Source organism: Fusarium mangiferae (assembly GCF_900044065.1).
Source record: "Fusarium mangiferae strain MRC7560 genome assembly, contig: FMAN_scaffold006, whole genome shotgun sequence".
Lineage (NCBI taxonomy): Eukaryota > Fungi > Ascomycota > Sordariomycetes > Hypocreales > Nectriaceae > Fusarium > Fusarium mangiferae.
Genome location: NW_024573926.1, coordinates 540,546 through 561,581, shown reverse-complemented (window position 1 = coordinate 561,581; position 21,036 = coordinate 540,546). Strand labels below are relative to the sequence as shown.

General features: G+C 50.5%; 7 protein-coding genes across 7 annotated transcripts; 5 read left to right on the top strand and 2 right to left on the bottom strand.

Moving 5' to 3' along the window:
- Positions 1–569: 569 nt before the first annotated feature.
- FMAN_02929 (putative potassium transporter hak-1) lies at positions 570–3,061 on the top strand (the record flags this gene model as incomplete). Its single annotated transcript, XM_041831682.1, has 3 exons — positions 570–734; positions 807–1,991; positions 2,063–3,061. 3 exons carry the CDS (start codon positions 570–572, stop codon positions 3,059–3,061), a joined length of 2,349 nt encoding a protein of 782 aa, XP_041682221.1.
- An 800-nt stretch (positions 3,062–3,861) lies between these two features.
- FMAN_02928 (putative UDP-N-acetylglucosamine:dolichyl phosphate N-acetylglucosamine-1-phosphate transferase) lies at positions 3,862–5,345 on the top strand (the record flags this gene model as incomplete). The annotated part of the gene is made up of 2 exons (XM_041831681.1): positions 3,862–4,287; positions 4,365–5,345. 2 exons carry the CDS (start codon positions 3,862–3,864, stop codon positions 5,343–5,345), a joined length of 1,407 nt encoding a protein of 468 aa, XP_041682220.1.
- A 714-nt stretch (positions 5,346–6,059) lies between these two features.
- On the bottom strand, positions 6,060–8,783 carry FMAN_02927 (uncharacterized protein; the record flags this gene model as incomplete). Its single annotated transcript, XM_041831680.1, has 1 exon — positions 6,060–8,783. The coding sequence occupies one exon, from the start codon at positions 8,781–8,783 to the stop codon at positions 6,060–6,062; it is 2,724 nt and encodes a 907-aa protein (XP_041682219.1).
- Positions 8,784–13,199: 4,416 nt separating this feature from the next.
- On the top strand, positions 13,200–13,846 carry FMAN_02926 (putative phosphatidylglycerol/phosphatidylinositol transfer protein; the record flags this gene model as incomplete). Its single annotated transcript, XM_041831679.1, has 3 exons — positions 13,200–13,408; positions 13,463–13,679; positions 13,730–13,846. The coding sequence occupies 3 exons, from the start codon at positions 13,200–13,202 to the stop codon at positions 13,844–13,846; spliced, it is 543 nt and encodes a 180-aa protein (XP_041682218.1).
- A 336-nt stretch (positions 13,847–14,182) lies between these two features.
- FMAN_02925 (putative vacuolar ATP synthase subunit F) lies at positions 14,183–14,717 on the bottom strand (the record flags this gene model as incomplete). The annotated part of the gene is made up of 4 exons (XM_041831678.1): positions 14,183–14,323; positions 14,373–14,510; positions 14,564–14,599; positions 14,661–14,717. The coding sequence occupies 4 exons, from the start codon at positions 14,715–14,717 to the stop codon at positions 14,183–14,185; spliced, it is 372 nt and encodes a 123-aa protein (XP_041682217.1).
- A 459-nt stretch (positions 14,718–15,176) lies between these two features.
- On the top strand, positions 15,177–16,575 carry FMAN_02924 (uncharacterized protein; the record flags this gene model as incomplete). The annotated part of the gene is made up of 2 exons (XM_041831677.1): positions 15,177–15,380; positions 15,448–16,575. 2 exons carry the CDS (start codon positions 15,177–15,179, stop codon positions 16,573–16,575), a joined length of 1,332 nt encoding a protein of 443 aa, XP_041682216.1.
- Positions 16,576–17,112: 537 nt separating this feature from the next.
- Positions 17,113–20,304, top strand: FMAN_02923 (uncharacterized protein; the record flags this gene model as incomplete). The annotated part of the gene is made up of 3 exons (XM_041831676.1): positions 17,113–18,163; positions 18,233–18,941; positions 19,005–20,304. The coding sequence occupies 3 exons, from the start codon at positions 17,113–17,115 to the stop codon at positions 20,302–20,304; spliced, it is 3,060 nt and encodes a 1,019-aa protein (XP_041682215.1).
- Between the last annotated feature and the right edge of the window lie 732 nt (positions 20,305–21,036).

Here is a 21,036-nt window from a genome sequence, read left to right as displayed (position 1 = left end):
GGACTGACTCAAAGTAGCCACCAGGGAACGGTCCCCCCTTGACAGTTTCTCGAATCTTTTGAGTCGAGTGTGAGCAGCACTTCGGCGACATCGTGGGTATAGTCATCTGCAAGTGAGGGGAAAATTGGGTCCTTGGTACGCACAGCCTCAAGCCTGCATATGCGTGCATCTCCTCAGCACGCAGATAGAACGGACCATTAAACCCTTCTTGAGCTTCGGTGGAGAGGCTCAAGACATGATGGTCTATCCCGAGTACGCCTGGACCTATCAGCACCACCGACACTTGCCAATGGACGTCTTGGCAGTCAAGATGTTCACCGTCCACGAGTCTCGAGGATTTGTGGCTGTTGGCAGAGTGGACCAGGAAAGCCCAGTTTCGCCTAGCCATGGCGTTCTCATCTAGGATTAGGCTCGCCATTATCCACCACCATCCTAACTAACCAAGGTACATAGTCAGAACATGGCCGAGTATATAAGCATGAGCCCCAGGTTTTAGTCCCTTTGCCTTTGCCCTTTGGCCTCCGGACCCAGCGTCACCAAGTGGCCTACCTTGCCGACTCCAGATCGAAATGATCTCCTACAATGCCCGCAACCAGAGAATAGAAGCCTGGGTCAACGCGGCCGCCGAAGAAAGCGAGGATGCCGCCCCCACTGATCCCGAAGCCCGCGACCTGCATGACCAGGAAAAGGCCCAGCGAATCGAGCACGAGGATCTGTGTCGCGACAAGAAGCAGGTAGGTCCTAGTTCCAGGGGAATAAAATGTGCGACGTTGTGAATGGAGGTCTGACTTTCTCGTTTCGAAAAGACGTACAAGGGCGCGGTCTTATTATGGCTCGCCTGGCAAACTACCGGTGTTGTGTATGGCGACATTGGCACCAGTCCCCTTTATGTTTTCAGTTCGACTTTTAGCGAGCAGCCGTCATGGCACGACCTCGTGGGAGCTCTGTCGATAATCATCTGGTCCCTCACCATCATCGTAACACTTAAATATTGTTTCATCGTCCTGTCAGCCGACGACGATGGTCAAGGAGGAACTTTTGCTCTCTACTCTCTCCTTGCTCGATATGCCAACATTGCCCGCGTCGATCCCAACGGCCCGGAAAGAATTGTTGTGCGCCTCGATCGTGAGACGGGCGCCGAACTCGCCCCCGCTGGGAGAATGGCCCGGGATTTTCTGGAACGTAGTCGGGTTGCACAAAGCGTCCTCAAGATTGTTGGCGTCTTGGGCGTTTCCATGGTTGTGGCCGACAGCATTCTGACACCAGCTCAGTCCGTCTTGGGCGCCGTCCAAGGGATTCAGGTTATCAGACCTGATCTGGGAAGACCGGCTATCGTGGGGACCTCGTGCGGGATTCTCATTGCGCTTTTCTTGCTGCAGTTCATTGGCACCTCCAAAATCGGCACCTCTTTCGCTCCCGTCGTTGTTGTCTGGCTCCTCTACAACTTCTCCATCAGCATATACAATCTTGTCTTGTACGACCATACCGTACTCAAGGCCTTCAGCCCACATTATGCGTTCAAATACCTAATACGAAACGATTCTGATGGATGGAAGTCTCTTGGTGGATTGCTTCTCGCTTTCACCGGCGTTGAATCACTCTTTGCAGATCTGGGTGCTTTTGGACAGCGAGCCATCCAGCTTTCATGGTTGTTCCTGGCATTCCCGTGCTTGTTGATCACATATTGTGGCCAGGCTGCTTATATTTCACAGGATGAAACTGGGCTGGCCTTTACCAACCCATTCTTTCGCACTGTTCCCGAAAGCACACTGTACTTCAGTATCATTATTGCTGCACTCGCTGCTGTCGTCGCCAGCCAGGCCGTGATCACCAGCTCTTTCCAACTCATTTCTCAGTTGATGAGGCTCAGCTACTTTCCTCACATCAAGACTGTTCACACCAGCCGTCGATTCCACGACCAGATCTATATGCCACTGGCAAATTGGCTACTCATGACCGGTACTGTTGTGGTTACGGCGGTTTATAACAATGTAAGTCACCCACCCAGCCTCATTGTGTCACTTTGAAACGAACTCGTCTGACATGACTTGATTTGAACTAGACAACGAGCTTGGGTCATGCTTATGGCGCATGTGTCATTATCGTTAGCTTCATTACAACGTGCATGGTGTCACTAGTGGCACTCATCATCTGGCGTGTCTCATCAATCGTTGTTCTCATCGGGTTTCTCATCTTCATCCTGCTCGACAGCATTTATCTTAGTGCAGCAATGAACAAGGTGCCCGACGGTGGTTGGTTTGCGCTGGTCCTGTCCGCCATCCTTAGTTCATTCGTCATGCTTTGGCGATGGGGAAAAGAACAGCAGTGGGAAGCAGAGCAAAGGGACATGGTGGACCCGGCAGAGTTCCTCATGTCCTCTCGGAGTACCTCGAGAAACAACTCAATAGCAAGGGGAATTCAAGGTGAAGGCTCCCTGCGCTCGACGAGGCTGAGGCTTTCACCAGAGTTTGGAGGCGGACAAGTAATGGTCGCTCCAGGACTCGGAATATTCTTCGACAAAGTGGGCGGGAGTGGTGATCACATCCCCAAGGTATTCTCGCAGTTCGTTCGAAAGTTCCAGACGAGGCCACAGGTGATCGTCTTCTTCCACATGCGCCCACTCTCTCAGCCTACGGTTCCATCTGACCAACGGTTCGTCATTGCGCGTGTTACAGCAAAAATTCCTTCATGCTATCGTATTGTTCTGCGACATGGTTACATGGATGACGTTCTCACACCGAACTTGGCGCCTACGATTGTTAACGAGTTGATGACCTTTATCACCCGAGGTCCTTTCCCACCTGATGAGAATGACATGCCGCCAGAGTTTCGAGGAGAGCTTGAAGCGCTGCGGGCCGCCGAAGAAGCACAAACAGTTTATCTCATGGGCAAACAGACTATGCGGGTGCAAAGGCCAGAAAAGAGGAGTATTTCCAGTATCATACGCCGGGTAGCACTTGAAGCATTCTTGTGGATCCGGGAGAATTCACGGACCAAGCTGGCCAATTTGGATATCGACCCCGATAGTCTGGTAGAGGTGGGCTTTGTGAAGGAAATTTAAAGACAGACGACAACAATATTGAACACGAGATACCCGACACATGCGCAAAAAGGATAATGGACGATTGGGCACCAAAAGTTAGATGGATTACTTTACGATTTCCGGACACAGGCGCTTTGGATTATGGGTTCAGCTGGGAGTTTCACTGATAATGGGCTTAGTAGATGCCTCAGCTTTGCTTTGTTTTACTATACTGGGTGGGATAGGAACTCTCCGCTTACCTTAGATTTGGTCATTTGCTTGTACGTGGTTTCAAGGCGGAAGCGATGTCGATATACCCTCAAGAGCGAATGAATCGATGATTACCTACCTACCTTATGTTGCATACCCGTATATGCTAGGCTGAGGGCGTTGGTGATGGATGAAAATCTATTGACTGACTAATTTAAGAAGCATGAATCTTCACGAGAGTAGTTTACCGACTAACTGATAATCCCTGGTGTTGATCTTTGTATCAATCTCCTATTTTGCACGTGTTTCCGCGTAATTCATATGCCACTCCACACCCGCCCCGGCCGTGTTCCGCAGTGTAACAACGTGTCACCAAGCTTCACCTCAACAATACCTACCTACCTAGTCATAGACTTTGCTCTGCTTTAATAGGTACCTAGGTAGGTAGCGGAGCGCATTGTATTGGACAACTCATAGCAGCCGCATTTCTGCTGGCGATTTCCCCCAATATCGTCTTCCATGATGCTCTCTTAACCCTCATCACGCATCGCCCAACCCATCATCATCATCATCGCGCACCCATACTTGGTACTCTACTACAACGCCAAGGCCAAGAGCCACAGCCCATCATGACTACAACCATGATGACCTCACTCTCTCGCTCTGAAACACTTACACTTTCGACCGTCTCCGCAGCTGCTTTCGCGGTCCTCGCGAATACCCTCCATGGTGATGGCGAGCCCCTCATGGCATCTCTGGCCCTATCGGTTCTCGCCTTTGCGCTCTGCTTCGCCATGATCCGCTGGCTAGGCCCTACATTCATGCGTGCTGGCTTCCAAGGCCGTGACATGAGCAAGGTGAACCGCGCCGAGATCCCCGAGTGCATGGGTGCCGTGTGCGCTGCGGTCTACCTCCTCAGTGTCATCGTCTTCATCCCATTCCCGTTCTACAAGGACATTGTTGCGGCGACTAGTGGCGGTGGGAACCGCGATGTCGTCGTTGAGCTTCAGCACGTCAACCAGGGCCGTTTTCTACATCGCTTTCCACACAACAAGGTGCGCAGATGTACCCAGAGATGCATGCCATGCATGTCATGCATGTCGGTCTGGTGCTTTACTGACCTCGTCGCTAGCTCGCGTCATTCCTGGGTGCCATCATCTCTCTCCAGACAATTGCACTTCTCGGTATTGGTGATGATCTCTTCGATATTCGCTGGCGACACAAATGGTGGATTCCCGGCCTGGCTTCGATCCCTCTTCTTGTCGTTTACTTTGTCGACTTTGACGTCACTTCTATTGTCCTACCTCTCCAGCTTCAGCCGTACCTCGGCGAGCTCGTTGATCTCGGGTTTCTCTACTACGTTTACATGGCGTGCGTTGCCATGTTCTGCCCTCAGAGCATCAACATGCTGGCAGGCATAAACGGCATTGAAGTCTCGCAATGCATCGTCATCGCTTTCCTCCTCGTCTTCAACGATTGCCTGTACCTCTTTACGCCATACCCTCACCCTGCTACCGACTCGCACTTGTTCTCACTCTACTTTCTCCTCCCGTGGATAGGCGTCTCGTTTGCCTTACTCCTCCACAACTGGTATCCTGCCAAGGTGTTTGTCGGCGATACCTACTGCTATTTCTCGGGTATGGTTTTTGCTGTTGTCGGTATCCTCGGCCACTTTTCAAAGACTCTCGGACTCCTCCTTGTTCCTCAAATATTTAACTTCCTCTACTCATGCCCCCAGGTCTTCGGTCTGATTCCCTGCCCACGCCACCGACTTCCTCACTTCAACGCCCGGTCTGGCCTCATGGAGCCGTCTGTGACCCCCTGGTCACCCGAGCGTCAACCCCATCCCTTGGTCGCCCATGGCCTACACTTTCTCAACAAGGTACGCCTGGTGAAGGTAACAATCGATGAAAAGGGTCAATTTGTCGAGACAAGCAACTTTACCATCCTCAACCTCTGGCTTGTCTGGCGGGGACCACTCCGTGAAGATCGATTGGCCTTGGAGATTACTATGCTCCAGCTTGTTGCTGGGTTCTTTGGACTGTTTGTGAGGCATCGTCTCGCATTGTTGGTCTTTAAGGAAGATAACTGGGGGACTGCTGCGCAATATTAACACAGAAAGAAAAGGGGCTGCGCCTTTCTCAGAGCCACAACCCTATCACCTGTCCAGATAGATTATCATTCCACTGGTTGGAAAGTTAATGATTTAGAATACTAACCACGATGTCACGGAATGAGTGTTGCCTACTATTAATATCATCTTTGTCCTTTGGCTCACCATGTCACAAGAGGTTGCGGTTCAAGATGGCCCTTGAATCTTTAAAGGGCTGTATTTTCCATCGTTACGGGCAATGCAACATGACTGTGGTGAGTACCTGCAAGTAGGATTGACGCCTATAATTACATACAACGATTCCTTCAGCATCTTTCCGTAAGAGATTTACTCCATCCTACTCTTCACTTGTTTTGGTTCATGGCCAACCCTCTTCAACTGGACATCAATCAAAAAATATCCCGAACAAGGACCACCTAACATCTCTGCTTTTTCTCCCTCAGGAGAAATCTCATGACCCGTAGGCACCAAACCTGGTGCGCCGTTCCCATATTTAGATGCCAGGGTTCGATTGACAGAACCCTTCAATCCCAGCATCCATAATCCCACAACCTCCTTAAACGCCAAATCAAAGGGGTAATCATCTGACGTACCAGCCAGTGTATATAAAGGAAAGAACTCCAGGCTTTTGATCCCGTCATCCCCAATTCCAAACGAAACAACAAAGAAAATCTTGAAACGGTTGACACATTAAACGTACAGGTACTTCATTCTTTATGAAGACGCATTGGCAGCGGCTACAGGAGCCATGATCACAGTCTCCGCCGGCTTCTCAATCGACGGGGAATCGACCATGATATCAACCTTGGTGTCCTCAGGGCTCGAGATAGAAGGCTTAAGAACGGCGTGGCCTCCAGCTGTTCTCCCGGCAGCCTTGTTCATCCGGCTTTTAGTGTAGTCGCTGAGGCTCAGCTTTTTCTTAACAGGACTAGGGTGGGTAACAATGCCGTTTACAGCCGGCGGAGCGAATGGACTTGGCAATGGACCTGCAAGGGGGGAGTGACCCACGCCACCAGATTTTGGCGTTGTTGCGTTGTGAATCCCCAGTCCTGCACTATCGAAGGCTGGCACAGGAGGTAGCTGCACGCGTAGGTCGGGAGTTTTTGTCTTGGTCGATGTGTCACTCGCAGCCGATCCTAGTACAGGGGTTGTTGGTGAAGAGGCATCTGCCATATGTGTGTCCCCTAATGCGGAAAACAAAGGTGGTAATTCTGAATCCGATCGCTTGATGACTACCTCGTTCTCCAGAGGCGAGTCAACTTCCATCATGGTGCCATTAGATAGTTGGCTGACAGATGACCGCCTGCGTAGATCCTCTCCTTCAGCTCGGACTCTATGGCGGCTGTTTAGGAGTCGCTTCGAGAGCGAAATGATCCGCTTCTTGGGACGAGGTGATTGATGTGGCCCACTAAACCAGGCGCCTTCGACAGGGTCCGTTTGTACCGCTGCATCACAGTATACTCCTCTGGGAGAAGCTGATGATTGGCGTGATGGGGTCGCTGCGGAGTCTTGATTCGAGATTGACGGCCTTTGTTGAATATGAGGAGAAGAGCTAGCAGGGGATCCTGAGTGGCTCCTGCGAGTCCCAGCATCCACGTAGTTGCCATGAGACGCAACTGAGCCATTGCGATGTTTCGACTTAGAGGATGTTGAACCAGTACCATCTGATACTCGCTTTTTCTTCCGTGAGGGTTGTTGCTGCTCCATGCGACGGAACGAATCCTCAACCATAGCAACCTTCCGCTTGTCTCGATCCGTTGGCTCAGTCAGTATGCCTAATTGGTCGAAAGATCCTTGGCGAAGAGGTGTAAGGTCACGACTTGGTGGCTTGCTTCGCATAGACCCAGATTGGGATCTGTTATCATTATCCCCAGCATCGTCAACATGGCCTTCACTCGTGGCTCGACTGGTGACAGTCTGCCCCGTGTTTGTTGGGGAAATGGCTTGTGTTTTCGGCTTTCTGGATTTCTTTTTTGCTGGCGCACGTCCTTGGGGTTTGCCGAAGAGATACTGACGGTGAAATCGTGCGAACGCACAGTTGTTATCCAGATCGCAAGCGCACCCGCCGTATTCGGAGAGAATTCGATCTATCCAATTCGATATTGCCATGTATTCTGTCCCATCTACCGGAGTTTCCGTATTGTTGGTCGAGTCATCGTCACTTAGGCCAAGAAGATGAAGCCATCGTGCATCCACACTCTTTTCCAGTCGGAAATCCCAGGGCAAAGTGATTTGTTCATTGGCGGAGATATATCTGTCGCTAACGATCCAGAAATGGTATTCGTTTTCTCCGGAAAGATATGTATCAAGCTGAGCGTTGGGCTTACAACTCCTGCGAACATATCGAGCAAGAGAGCCCTCTTGTCTTGTATCGATGTACAAAGGGAGAACAGGATGAAAAAAGACAAACGGGAGAGGCGAAGATAAATCTGCCCAGAGGTTGACAGGTTCAGCACAGTAGTCCTTTTGGAACCCAATTTCACCATTTAGCTCAACAAGAGGTACATCCTTCTCGATTGGTGTACTTGATTTGAGAAACCTCCATCTAAGAGCTTTGCCATCATCCAGTGTTCGTGTTGCATCACTGACCTCAAGCTTAGGCTTGTTGGCTTCCAAGTTTGAGGGAGCCTTCTGGAATACTTCCGAATGGCGTCTGCCAACTTCACTCCGCATCGTATTGGGTTCGCGAAGCCAGCGAGATAGCGCAGTAGGAATGGCAAGACTGGCAAAAGCATTGTTCCGTGACTCGGGGACATCCCTGGCATTATATAGGTCATAGAACTTTTCAGAATAATGATGGATTTGAAAATCATCAGGAAGGTCGGGAGGGGTAGTTGCAGGGCTGGGAGGGTGGGCATGATTTGATCGGCCATTTCCGTATGAAGGGCTCCGTTTGGGAGCCTGAGAACTGACAGAGTGTGATGAGCGATGCTTCGCCTTTTTGGGAGGAGGGTGATGATCTCCAGAATGACCATGCTTTCCATTTTCCTGCGGACTCGCATGGCCATTTATTGGTAGCTCCGCAGGCCTCGATCTCTTCTTATGGCTTTTGGAAGGTGGTCTTTTTGTTCGTTTGTCGGCAGGCTCGTCCGTTGCTCCATTTATTAAGCGCAGTGTACGATCATAAGCCTTTTGACGGTCGAGAGGGCGCGGTTTGCATTCTGCACACGAGTGTGCAAAATCTTCGCGCACGGCTTCCTCTCGATTGTCAGGGTAAAAGCAGTCGATGTGCTGCCACGAATCACACGACTCGCAATAGATTGTGTTTCCATCATCGACAGAGAAGGTGCATATACACTTGATAGTGTATGGCTCTTCTTCCGCTCCCTCAATCAGTTGGGCAACTTCGTCATTAGGCGTTGCGCCCGAAAGAGAAAGAGGGGCGATCTGACTAGGAGTCGCAGAATGCGTAGACAGCGGCGCTGGTCTGTCGGTCATAATCTGTGCTAGAGATAATGTAGTGAATACCTGAAGGGGGTATGTGTTAATCTACTGTCGCGGTCTTTGGAGCATGACGACGCCGTTCAGATGGCGCGCCGGGAAGACCGTAAGAAGGGATCGAAAACCAGAGAGGTTTAAGGTATTCTCATTCGGCAGGACAAGGGTGGATCGTGTTCCGACCGCCAGGAATCGCAATCGTCGAACAAGAGACTCGAGGCAGGTCGAGGCGTCGACACAAAGGGTGGAGGGCCAGCGGCGCGACAACGGGGGAAACGAAGTCAACAGTTGTGATCAAGTTGACAAGAAGACGTCGAATACGAAGCGTAGACGCGAGTCGGAGGCGTGTTGGGGACACGGTCGGTCGGTTTGTGTTTTCGCAAATCTCGTTGTGATCGGTCACGGCAGGGTTGAGACGAGTTATGGTCGAGGTGTCGAGCGCGGATGAGACGAAGATTAAATGTGTAGGTGGCGAAACTCGATGGAAAAATCAAGAGAAACAAGATTTGAGACTACTCAAACACAATCCATACACAAGGAGCGCTTGAAGCAGAATGGAGATAACGAGAAGTGAAGGTTGAAGATCGTGGACTGCACGAAGAAGGGTGGGTGATGGGAAGAAAGAGGATGGGGAGGAGCGACCAGCCCGGGAGTGCTTCAAGACAAGTGCGGTACTGGTGCTGGTGCTCACTGGTGGTAGGCTGGGCTGGGCTGGTACTGAGGTACCGACCTGGGACCTGCCTGGGGTTCCATTTCCAGTTGGCTAAGAGGGGGAGGAGAGCACCTCAGGTAAGGTAACGGAAGGGCAGAAAACAAGAGTACGTACCTCTGGTGTCTTCACCTCATCAGCGGCTCACGCTTCCCGTCTCATTCTCTTGATGGCTCCCACTCAATCTCGGCGCGCAGAAGCAGCAGTGATAGCATAAGAGGGTGCCAAAAATCGAATGGGTCACTGGACCGTTTTTGGTATCCTCTCCTGGTGCTTCTGGGCTGGATTGGGCAGAAGTTCCTGAGAAGGAAGTGTGAGAGTGAGGAACGGGGACACTCCCACTCCAGTGACAGTGGCCCCCCAAAGAAAAGACGAGACAGAGAGACATGGAAGAGAAGAGACGAGACAATAACCAAAATTTGGCGCTAGACCAAACCTTGACTGGCGGTGGATAAGGGGAAATCTTAGTGCAGGAAACAGGGCACGCAGGGCGCATTGTTGGCCTGAGGCACTAATAACAAATATTGTCCCGCTGCGCCTGAGCACAGGGTTAAGGAGGGGGGAAGGAAACTCAAGAGAGCGGAGGGGAGAGGGTTTTTGCTGGAAATTGCGTACGGCGAGTTTTTGTTGGCGTTGGCGTAGCCAGCCAGGGGCTTGTTTGTCACTGAGTAAGTCCGTTGAGACTCGAGTATCGTTTGAGATAGCATGTGTAAGAGAAACGGTGATGGAAACAAGACAAAGAAAGTAAAGCCATGTCTTTCGAGTCTATCGAGTCTGCTTTGCTTTTGGTGATGGGCCGACACTAGGAGTTGAGCATTTCGGTATGAACGGGAAGCGAAGGAGTCGGGAGGGGCTTTACCAGATTTTCAAAGGCAAAATGACGACGGTCACTTTCAGGGAATCAGGCACGTAACCTGAGCATGTCTCAGAGCCGGTCGAAGGCATAAACAGCAGATGACAGCTGAAGCTGGGCTTGTTAGCCCAAGAAATGACTATGGTTGGTGGGCTTTCAGTGGAGATGGGTGGGGTATCTGAACTTTGGCACCCGCCACAAATAATCTACGCTTGGTGAAACGAGAAACCATTCATTCTAAGTTAGTGTCAAGCTAACCTGTGGCCGCCGAGGTAAGTCCCTAAATTAGTAGTGTTTTTTTTTGTCTAGAGTAAGCGTTGCTCGCCGCGTACGGAGTAGAGACTTGCTGGAGATGAGAAGAACGAGATAGTTCCGCACAAGGAGCTTGGCCACTCGATGCGAGTGTATGACATTATGATCTTGGCTACGATATTCACTTCTAAACCTTCATGAATAATATCGAAATCCAGACCAGACTGCCTTAACCAAGATGTAATCAAATGGAAAGAGGCTACTCCGTAGAGGGAGCTTACTAGCACAGTGTGTCTAGTGTTATCAGACCTTTTGTTCGTACTGTATGCGAGGACATTGCTTGACAAGGACGGCATATCCTTGTTGCTTCCAGTGACTGGCTTGTTTTGCAGGGAGCAGGCTTGGTACCAATCAGGCTTTCCACCTGCAAGCCAATCAGCGCGGGCTGTTCCAAGTTCAGTACATTGTGCATGCGAATCTGCGTTAGAAGCCTGTGAAAGTCGCGTCATTACCGCCGTGCAAATTGCTCGGTGCCAAAGGAACGACTGTTGCGTTGCATTTTGTCAAAGGTAACATTTGGACAGGAAGCCCAAGATGCAAAACGACTCCTTACATATAATGAATGAAGGATGCGAACGGGAAAGAAGTGTTTATTCTACCATACTAATCTTGTCCGAGTACACCTATCGAGAACCCAAGAGGTTCATGCGTTCTTGCAGTCCCCTAGAGAACCTCGATATGAACCGAAAACGTACCATTTAAACAATGGCTTTCCTAGAGACGCCGATGTGCTCGTCCCACAGTCTGTCCAGGATATCTACGGATAGGGATATGTGCAATAAGTTTCCATTACCATCATGTAGTGTCTGTGTCGCGATGTTGCCCGTATCCGCACCCATGCTTGGATGACCAGGGCATGGAGGCCTGTGTACATATGAGATCCAAGTGCAACGCTGAACTGCTGTAACTACAAATATCTGCTTTGCAGAGCGCTGCCTAGGTACATAGATATCTTGCATCTTGCTGTGGCCGCTTTCTTCGAACTCGACAGCTTGAGTCTTTGGTGAATGGTGGCAGTCAACGCGAAGCATGCACCAACAGCCAAAGGTGACTTTCTTCCTCTGAACTGGTAAACCTCGCTGCCCCCCCCTACCCCCTACCACCGTCGTGACGAAACCTTAGCCTCGAAGACTTACATGTACAGAAGTGGGGAAAGTTGCACCAGAGATAACACAGCATCAGGGAGCAGGAAAACTTCAAGCCTTGGCCAGTGATGCCAAAATTCACCAATCCAAAGACTGGTTGAAGTTTCTGCTAGAATGGCCCAATTGTTTTTCGTTACCTATGGTATATGTCCCGAGTTTTCTTGTGTTCCCTCGGCATGGTACATACAGTGCGATATCAAGTGACGGAATTCGACTCGAGGGCACGGGCGGGGGTCATCCCGTCGGCAAAGGTCACCGTGAAAATACAGATTGTCAAAAACATGAAAATGCTATTCAGCTCTCGCTGAGCTATACATACGCCTTACGCCAATAGCGACACCAGGCAACCAGCTCAAAGCCGACGCGTCTCACCGTGACCCACTGATGAAGTCCTTCTTGTGGTATGTCGCTGCGACGTGCCATAGTGACTGAGACTCGTCCTCCTTCGTGACAGGAATCGGCCAGCGAGTGCGGTATTGTCAGATGGGGAAGCAATCGCAACCAGGTTTCGATAGCAGGTTTGACATATTCCTTCTTCATGCCCGCCGCAAGCAGCAGATCACAATGAAAGAGTGTGATAAATCAAAAATTCCGCCCCCTATGGTCCCGAAGGACAATAGAGAGTAGAGTGACTCCGCGGGTGTGCAATGCAGGCCCTCTACGCTAGAAAGGCCAATTCTTGAGCTGGCTTTCCTGAGGCAAGGTAAGTATGAAGAGTTCAAAATGAGTGGGAAGAAAAGCGCGTTTATATACCGATGTCTTAGCATGGCCCGTGCACGAGGCTTCAACTTTGTGCCTCAGGTCGTGTCGGTCACCAACGCTAAACTTGGAATGGCTCCATGTGATTGGAAAGTGAGGAGGCTGGACTTCCAACTCGACATTGAATGTTCCACCTCCACAAACTTGAGACAGGAACCTGCATGGGAATGAGCAGGAAGCAGCTAGTAAGCTTTTGGCTCTGAGGATAATACGAATTGATAATTCGCCCAGAGCCAACAGTATACGCTTTGTTTGGCTGCCATGCAAACTCATTTCCTCACTTATTATAATGGCTTTTATGCTCGAGGCTTGATTCAATCATTTGGTTCTAGACTTTTACCTCTATGATAAGGTAAGGTATGTAGCTTCTTAGTGCACTCGGATGCGGCCCGCGGTCATCTGCAAGGCGGTAAGGCATCAATTTCCAGCCGCTCTCGGCCAGTCGTTGGGCCAAAAAGTGGAGGATAAGTCCCATGACGCACTCAACACTAAGCCACTCGCCATCCACCATTCTGCCCTGATAACGACTCTCTCATCATCTTCACACGACTTCCGTCATCTAATTACTGCTTCGTATTATTTTCGCAAACATCACCATATCCCACAGCCATTCAAACTTCGCGAGATAACCCCGCGCGATGAGACTCTCTACCATCACCGCGTGTCTGACGGCATGCCTGGCCCCAGCGGCGGCTTTGAGCGTTCTCAATGGCAAGGCTCCCGATGTTACTATCAGCGACGACCTCAAGATTCCGGGCGACTCTCCCCTTGAACTGTGCCCTGGAGACCATACTGCCGACCTGATCAGGATTGACAAGGTCGACCTTGCTCCTAACCCCCCCAAAGCGTACGATTCATCTGCTTCTCCTTGCACAACCCTAAGAGACTAACATTTTGATAGCGGCCAGGAACTCTTGATCAAGGCTAAGGGAATAGTCAAGCAGAAGATTGAGCAGGATGCTTATGTTCTTCTCACCGTCAAGTATGGACTTATTCGCCTTATTAGCACCAAGGCCGATCTGTGCGAGCAGATTGGCAATGTCGACCTGAAGTGTCCCGTCGAGGCTGGTGAAGTCGAGATCACCAAGACTGTAGACCTTCCTGCCGAGATCCCTCCGGTATGTGGCTATTCCTTGCTTCTCCCATGCCTGTTTCTAATTCGCTCCAGGGCAAATATACTGTTCTGGCCGACGTCTTCACCGCCGATGATGTGCAAATTACCTGTCTCACGGCAACTGTCACTTTCTCTCGTAGCAGCAAGGGCTTTTTCGGCAGCGATCTGTAATTAGGATTATGGCGCATTCATAACATACACGTGGCGGCATGACTTATCGTTGGGCACGTTCTCATGGGGTTCTAGGTTAACGTTTGGTTTGGCGAATCTTCTAGCTCTTCCGGGGCAACCTGCAGCGGCTTGAGATTTATTTAGCATATCTGATAATGAGTCCATTGCATCGTGCTCTACTTTGCATCTCTGTAGGAGGAACTGCCCTGCGGTCGAAGAAGAAGAAAAACGTAATGCCGACCTCAAATCATGTACAGCCATGCTCACTGCTGCCTCTATACCGTGCTCGCTCCATTATCCCGAAACAAACCCTTGCGCCCAGTGAAACGATGTCCCCTACTCTCCAAAAAGACGTCGCACTCGCCTCAATACACTATCCTTCTCAGGGTCGTAGGGATGATCTTTGCTTGGGATCTCCAACACAGCAGGGAAAGCCGCGGTATAGGTGTCAATGCGATGTCGGATTCGGTCGGCGATCTTCAGGAGAGTTAGTTCAGCGGCAAAATAAGTCGGAACATTGTCTGACATGTTGATTGATGAGTACGATGCCAATATCTTTGCGATCCTCGGTGAATCGATCAAACGCGGACTCAATCGCAGCTGTATCGGTCTTGCCATCAACAACGAGGAAGTTCTTCTGAGCATCGGCGCCTGTCGTTACATGCTGTTGAATAGAGTTAGCATGTGTAAAGGGACTGAGCAGTGATTGAGACTCACGCCAATACCCGCGAGAAGCAGGCCTGTTACGGAGTCCTAGATGAGAGCTACGTCAGCGCAAGCTTTTGAACAAGGAGCCTTTCATTGAAGCTCATACTTCGTCGCCGATGACCGCGAGGAACTGACGGTCCTTGTAATCCGCTTGCGAGGCCATCTTGATGATAGTGGACTTGTGTTTACACGTCCCTCTTATTGGTGTTGATGGCGCTGAGTTGATGATTAGAGTAACAACTAACTACGAGGAGGTCGGCGCCTGAAGTTCCGCTCCGCCTGGGAACCTGGAAGCTCTGACCATTGCGAGTAAGGTACCGTACTGCTTGATCCCCACGTCAGGTGGATGCTGCAGCCTCCACTGGGTTTCTACTGGTCAGCTTGGGGCAGGAGGTACTGTACTAGTGAACAAAGAATTGACCTGGTCCTTAGCAACAGTGAGCTCAAAGTAAACAACATCCGGCCAAGTAGCCGCCTCTCTTTCTTTATTACTTTAGTGCGGACTCGCGACTCTCTTCCCTGGTATTGCGATCGCGAATACACAATTTCAAAGGAGTCAATACCCTGCAGTGTGTTCAACATGCCACGCCTAGTTCGCCGGCAGCCGCTCAGAGAGCGTATCATGGCTGCTATCAACCCTATGGACTTTTTGCTCTGGCTATCTGAAGAGCTGGAAACAAGAGATTGGGATTCAGCTTCAGTTGGGACACAAATGGGCCTTACCACGAACTTCGTCTTTTTACTTGCGCGCGCGAACTCGGGATCATCTTCCCCAAGTGACGATATTTTCAGTGATGAAACCAGTTCAGGGTGGCTATCATTCTTGGTAAGTTCTCGTCTTCTCGGTCGGACTGCTGTATATCATGTTGAGGCTAATCGCATATATTGTAAAGATCTATCCGCTGGTATGGGCCCTCATAGCTTTCTCTTTCACCAATGCTTTCTACACGGTTACGCGAACGCGCACGTATCGACTCTTTCTGGCCAAGGTCGACAGGCCGCTTTCGACGCCTTCTGCACGACGTGTGAAAGTGAACCAATCGAGCGCATCGCCTTCGACGCCCCTGAGCTATCTCGCAAATCTGATAACACCAGAATCTGCCGAGTCGCGAGCCCACCCAGACAAGACATCAGATGTTTGGGAGTTGTCAGTCTGGGATCCTCTGCCAGTGTCCTTGCGCCTGTCTTGTCTATTTGGCCCTGGACATGTTTTGGTGTACATGATCTTCCTTCCTCTAGCTCCTCTCGACCCCCGACCAAGTGTGACGGTTTTGAATACACTCATTCTGCAGGCCCTTGTTTCTGCTCAGCTTCTCTTCTTCTGTTCTCGATTTGCGCAACAAGCAAAGGATAAGGCCGTGATTCAGGAGCAAGTGATGAAAGAGTACGATACCAAGTTTGTCCACCCACGTCTTCACCCTACGGTGCGCGATATCGGCACACAGTTCTCGACAGACCAGCCCGACGACTATCAAGAATTTGTGCAGACTGGGACCCCTACAGTTCAGATCCGTCATGGTTTCCAGGTCCACTCTAACCCATATACCGGAACGGATCATACCCCTGAGGAACGATCCCTCACCCCAACCTCCAACAACGTAATGAAGCCTCACATGTTCACGCCTCCCACAGCAACTAGACGCTCGGAGGCTTTTAGACCCGCTACCAGCCAGAAAGGCACCGTACCTCGCCATAGTTTGCCTGCAGGCTACACATCAACTGGGACATCTTCGGGAGTTCAGGGAATGAACTTTGGTGGAAACATGGGCATCCACACCCATAATAAGTCACCCCTCAAGAAGGCCACCAGTCTTAATGAACTCAATCCCCAGGAAGCAGCATCTCCGCGGAACTCTCGAGAAATGGCAGCCTACGAGCAACGAAACTGGGGAGCAACAACGCCATCGAAAAAGCTTGAGAGTCGCCGTCTGACAGGTTCAAGGCTTAATGGAGGCGGCAACCCCTTTGCTGGGTTGGGTCGGCAACAAGCACCCTCGGATAATCGCCATCCTCGATGGTAGCTTTCCAATTATTATCTTGCTCGTTAATACATTTAACCACATCGAAACTGGGTGTAGCCTCAAATAGCAAAGATTGGCGTTAGGGTCTGGCTTCTGAATAAATACCATGGAATACCCTGAATCCCCTTCACCTATCTCCGTCGTCAGCTTGTATTTGATGATCTATGCCTGCTCTGATATGAATCGTTGTTATGCGTCAAGCATAAGGGATATCAGAAACGTTGGCAGGTGGGAGGATGGCATGCATTCGTTGTGGTTTCCCTTGAAATATCATTATGGCATACACGAGGAAGGCTAAGTTGACGGATTCTCGGGATACATGCCCATGGTTCACTTGATGTGACGAATCTTTTCTTCGACAAATACTGTTGATCCTCGTATTCATAACTGCTATCTATACCTAGCGCCTCTCGTCTCACAGGTGAGAATACATTACAATCACTAATAGCCCCCTCTATCATACTATCGTTAATCAACGGCTGAACAATCAACAAGAGTAAGGTGACTCATCAGCGACGCGGCTGCTTGCACCTAAACATGTCTAAGAAACCACATTGGTCATCGTTACGTCGCAGGGCAGCATTGTCTGACCATCTTTTCCTGCCTTCACGTCCACAGAATCTTCCACGACACATGGATGATTCCGAAAGAAGACGAACACTTGGAGATTTGGGTAAACTAGCTAAGGAGAAACAGGAAACTACTCGGAGTGCTACATTAGGGGATGTGGGAGATTGGTTCAGAAACAAACTTCCAAGTCATCGTGCAGAGAGAGGAGGGACATTGAGAAACAACGGGGGTCGGGAAATCGGAGCGGTTGCTGACAATTCTTCATCTCAACTTCAACACAAAAGCAACAATGAAGAATCGGCACAGCATCACTCTGCTTCAAATCGCCGAGGGGGTCAACGCAGCAGAACCGGGGGTTCAGATCGTCTTGTAGACTGGAACACACCAAAAAACCTAAGTGAAGCAGTGCCTGGACCAACACCCGCATCTAAAAACAGATGGAATGACTTCGGTTCCCTGAAAATAGGCAAGAAGCGCGGTCAGAAGAAACAGAGTGACAGTATAGAAGCCGAGAAGGGCAAAGAACAGCAACCTATGAGGCGCTCCTCCAGAGCTCAGTCCTTTGCGGCAGCCATTCAAGGAACACCTAGCATATTGGAAGTTCTAGAAGCCAATCGAAAGGCAAGGAGAAAAGCACGGAAGGACCGGGAAAGTTTGAGAGAGAGCGGAGATTACCTGGGTGTTCAAGGTGTCAATCCGCAGACGGGTATTCTTGATCTTACATCGGACAGTGGAGAGAGTACGCTGAGCTCGAAAACGGAACAAAAGCTGCTGAACCTAGAGGCACAGGCCAAGAGCACTTTATCAGCTGCCGAAAGAAAGGAGGCCGAGATCGAAATCGTCAAGATACATCTTGACCACGAGGTCGCTAAGGCACGACGAAAAGAGAAGGCAGAGAAACAACTGGCAGCTTCTGTCACTGCCAAATGGCGAAGGGGGACACACCAGTGGTCGTCGGTCCAGGAACCTGATTTGAGCCCAATTGCCCAATCGCACAGAAGTACTTCAGTATTCTCAAGTCAGTATTCCAATCTACTTATGCCACCTCCGCCTTGACACATTCAACTGAATCCGTCTTTCGATGTAGGGCGCCCGTCACGCCGAGACCCCAATATGACAAAGGAAGAAGGGCTGATCGACTTTAATTCAAAGGAATCGTCTGATGGAGAAGTCCCGACTGCTGTACGACCCAAGGAGGGTTCCAACTCATCTGACACAGTGGTCAAAACCCCTCACAGACGCAGCCTGGCAAACCCATCTCCTTCAGCCTTGGAGCTTTTCGAGAATGACATAAAATTCCATAACCCAAGCGAGCCCAGGCTAGACAGAGATCAGATCCCAGGGTCTTCCCTCACACCCGCGCACGATGATACACAGATACAAACGCCTGCCAACGAGACACAACATCTGCAAGGGAACCAGAAGTTTCACGAGGCAGGCGGACCACTGGCGTGCCACAGTGAACAAAACCAGCACTCCAGTTCTTTTTTAGAGAAGGGCCTAGAAGGGGCAATAGAACCTGGAGGAACCCAGATGCCTCGAGTGTCAATCAGGAAGGACTCTTCATCAGATCTCTCGATGAAACCGAACCTCACAGCATCAAGCACCAACCACTTACTAGTGAAGAGCAAGATCGAGATACGAAGCCAACACGAAAACAGCATTCCAGAAAGCTACGTGCAAGATTTGACGATCACCCACGAGAAATCCATTACCCTCCCGACAACATTGGAACAGACCGCGTCAAATTCCCTAGAAAGCCAGTGCCAACACACTCCAGTCTCGACATCCCATCAGCAAGTCCTCGCAGGACGTGTATAGAACCCGCACCTAACAGGAAACTCAAAGATACGGTCCAGTTGGGAGCAAGAGGCACTGAACAACTCAACACCGTCTCCAACAGTCCTACTGCTCCAGAGACGAACAATGAAAGCTGGGATCACAAGCGGCCCACTGCCCCAGAACGAGACAAAGCGGTCAGCAACTCTAGATCCCCTCACCGCTCCTCCATTTCCCTTGAAGGAAGCTACAGTCAAAGAGAGGCTGCAGAACCTACCCAAAACCACCCGGCAAACAACACAAACAAGACACCAGATAACCAGAGGGAGTCTTCCCCAATCCTTGCATCAAGTCCACGCGAAATCCGTGACCGAAGATCAAATAACGGAGTGGGTTTGGGCGCAGAGCGCGAATCACGACATCACGAAAAGGTGCGAAGTCAAGGGGGCGTCTGCATCCACAAACATCACCATCACTACTGGGTGCGACCAGATAAAATCGAAATACCCCCCGAAGAGAGGTCAAGAGGCCGGGGAAGGCCTCCAGCGCAAACGCAGGCTAAGTCGGGTAATCCACAACCTGAAGAGATTTGGCACAACGCCAAACAGCTTAGAAGCTTCCCCAGAGAATCGTGGACTGAGTACATTGCTGAAATCGGCGTCGGTGAAAGAGATTCAAGTGATCGATACTATATTGGAGAGTCTTCTGGAGGAGTCGAGAAATCCACCACAGGCACAAGTGTGCGACACCATGGAGGAACTAACAGAGGTACCAGCAATGCAGGAACGATGCAGCAGTTCGTCAACATCCACTTGCACATTGGGCGTCAAGAACATCGAAAAGGAGGGGAACACGGAGAACATTCCTCGGAAAGCCAGCACTCCATTGAGCAATCTGGATCTTCTATCTCAAATATATATGCCAGGAGTCAGCAATCGAGCAGCGGATCCGGGGATGCACGTGCCAGGCAATCTTCCAAGACAGTGGAACGCCGAAGACGGCATCGCAGATCTTTCCAGTAATAGATCTCAGCAGGAGGGTATGACGGGAGGGTTGTGGGATGCTATCAAGGAGTTTCTGTGTACGATCAAGGAGTACAACATACAGCTTTTGAGATTGTACTGGAAGGCGGTGACGCCTGTTTTTGATTACAGTTCCCCGTACTGGAGAGCTACCGATCGAGAAAGCGTTGCCTGGACAGATTTGGCGAGTACTTGTCTCGCATTGCCCCTCATACTCGGGTTGTTGGTGATAATGGTTTGGGTTATGGAGTTAACGGCAATCACAATGAAGTGCAGGGAAGAGGACTGGGATTGTTTAGTTGACGAGGCATTGGCGATGTTTCGGCGCAGCTTGACCGGAGTCTACATGGACGAATAGGTACACAACGGCCGGGCGGATACCCGGGAAAGGACCGGTGCCGGAGACGACATAGCCCGGGGCAAGCCGCACGCCGATGGCGGATGCGGAGGGAGGTAAAAATAGATGATACACAGTACGACTTTACAATACAGAATAGGTACCCTGATTATCGCATGGGTAGTTGTGAAAATAACTGTCCCGGTCCACTTCGCATTGATTCTCCAATGTCTCAAGCTGTGCTGGCTTTCCGTACTCATAAGGTTCATGTTCAGGTCACACCGTGTAAGAGCCGAGCTGAACCTGATGCTATTAGCTAATTTGCAAATGTCTAAGACTCGGCATTGAGGGAGGCCAAGTCAATTAATGTCGTAATTAGACCAGGGTAGAGCCGTGGAGTTTGGAAAAGGACCAAAACTGAAAGGCAATCGGAGGTCGTGGACTCTTGACATCGGAGGTTGAAAAAGCAGCGATCAACGAGCAACCAATAGCAACCAATTATTTAGCAATCAGTGCAGGAGGCAGCTGTGGGTCTACCCCGCGCTGGCGCCCGTCCTGGGGCTTCTGGCCTCTTGGTGAGCTCCAATTGCTGACGGCCGCAAACGGACCCCTCCGATCATCGGCGCCTTCGAACCAATTTCTATGAAGCTCGTGGAATTGGGCAGGAGGGGCGCTCAGGTGAAATTTTGTTGATAAACCCCAGGAAGAGACGCCTCTTTTCCTCTAGGTAATTCCAGTCCAATTCCTGATTTC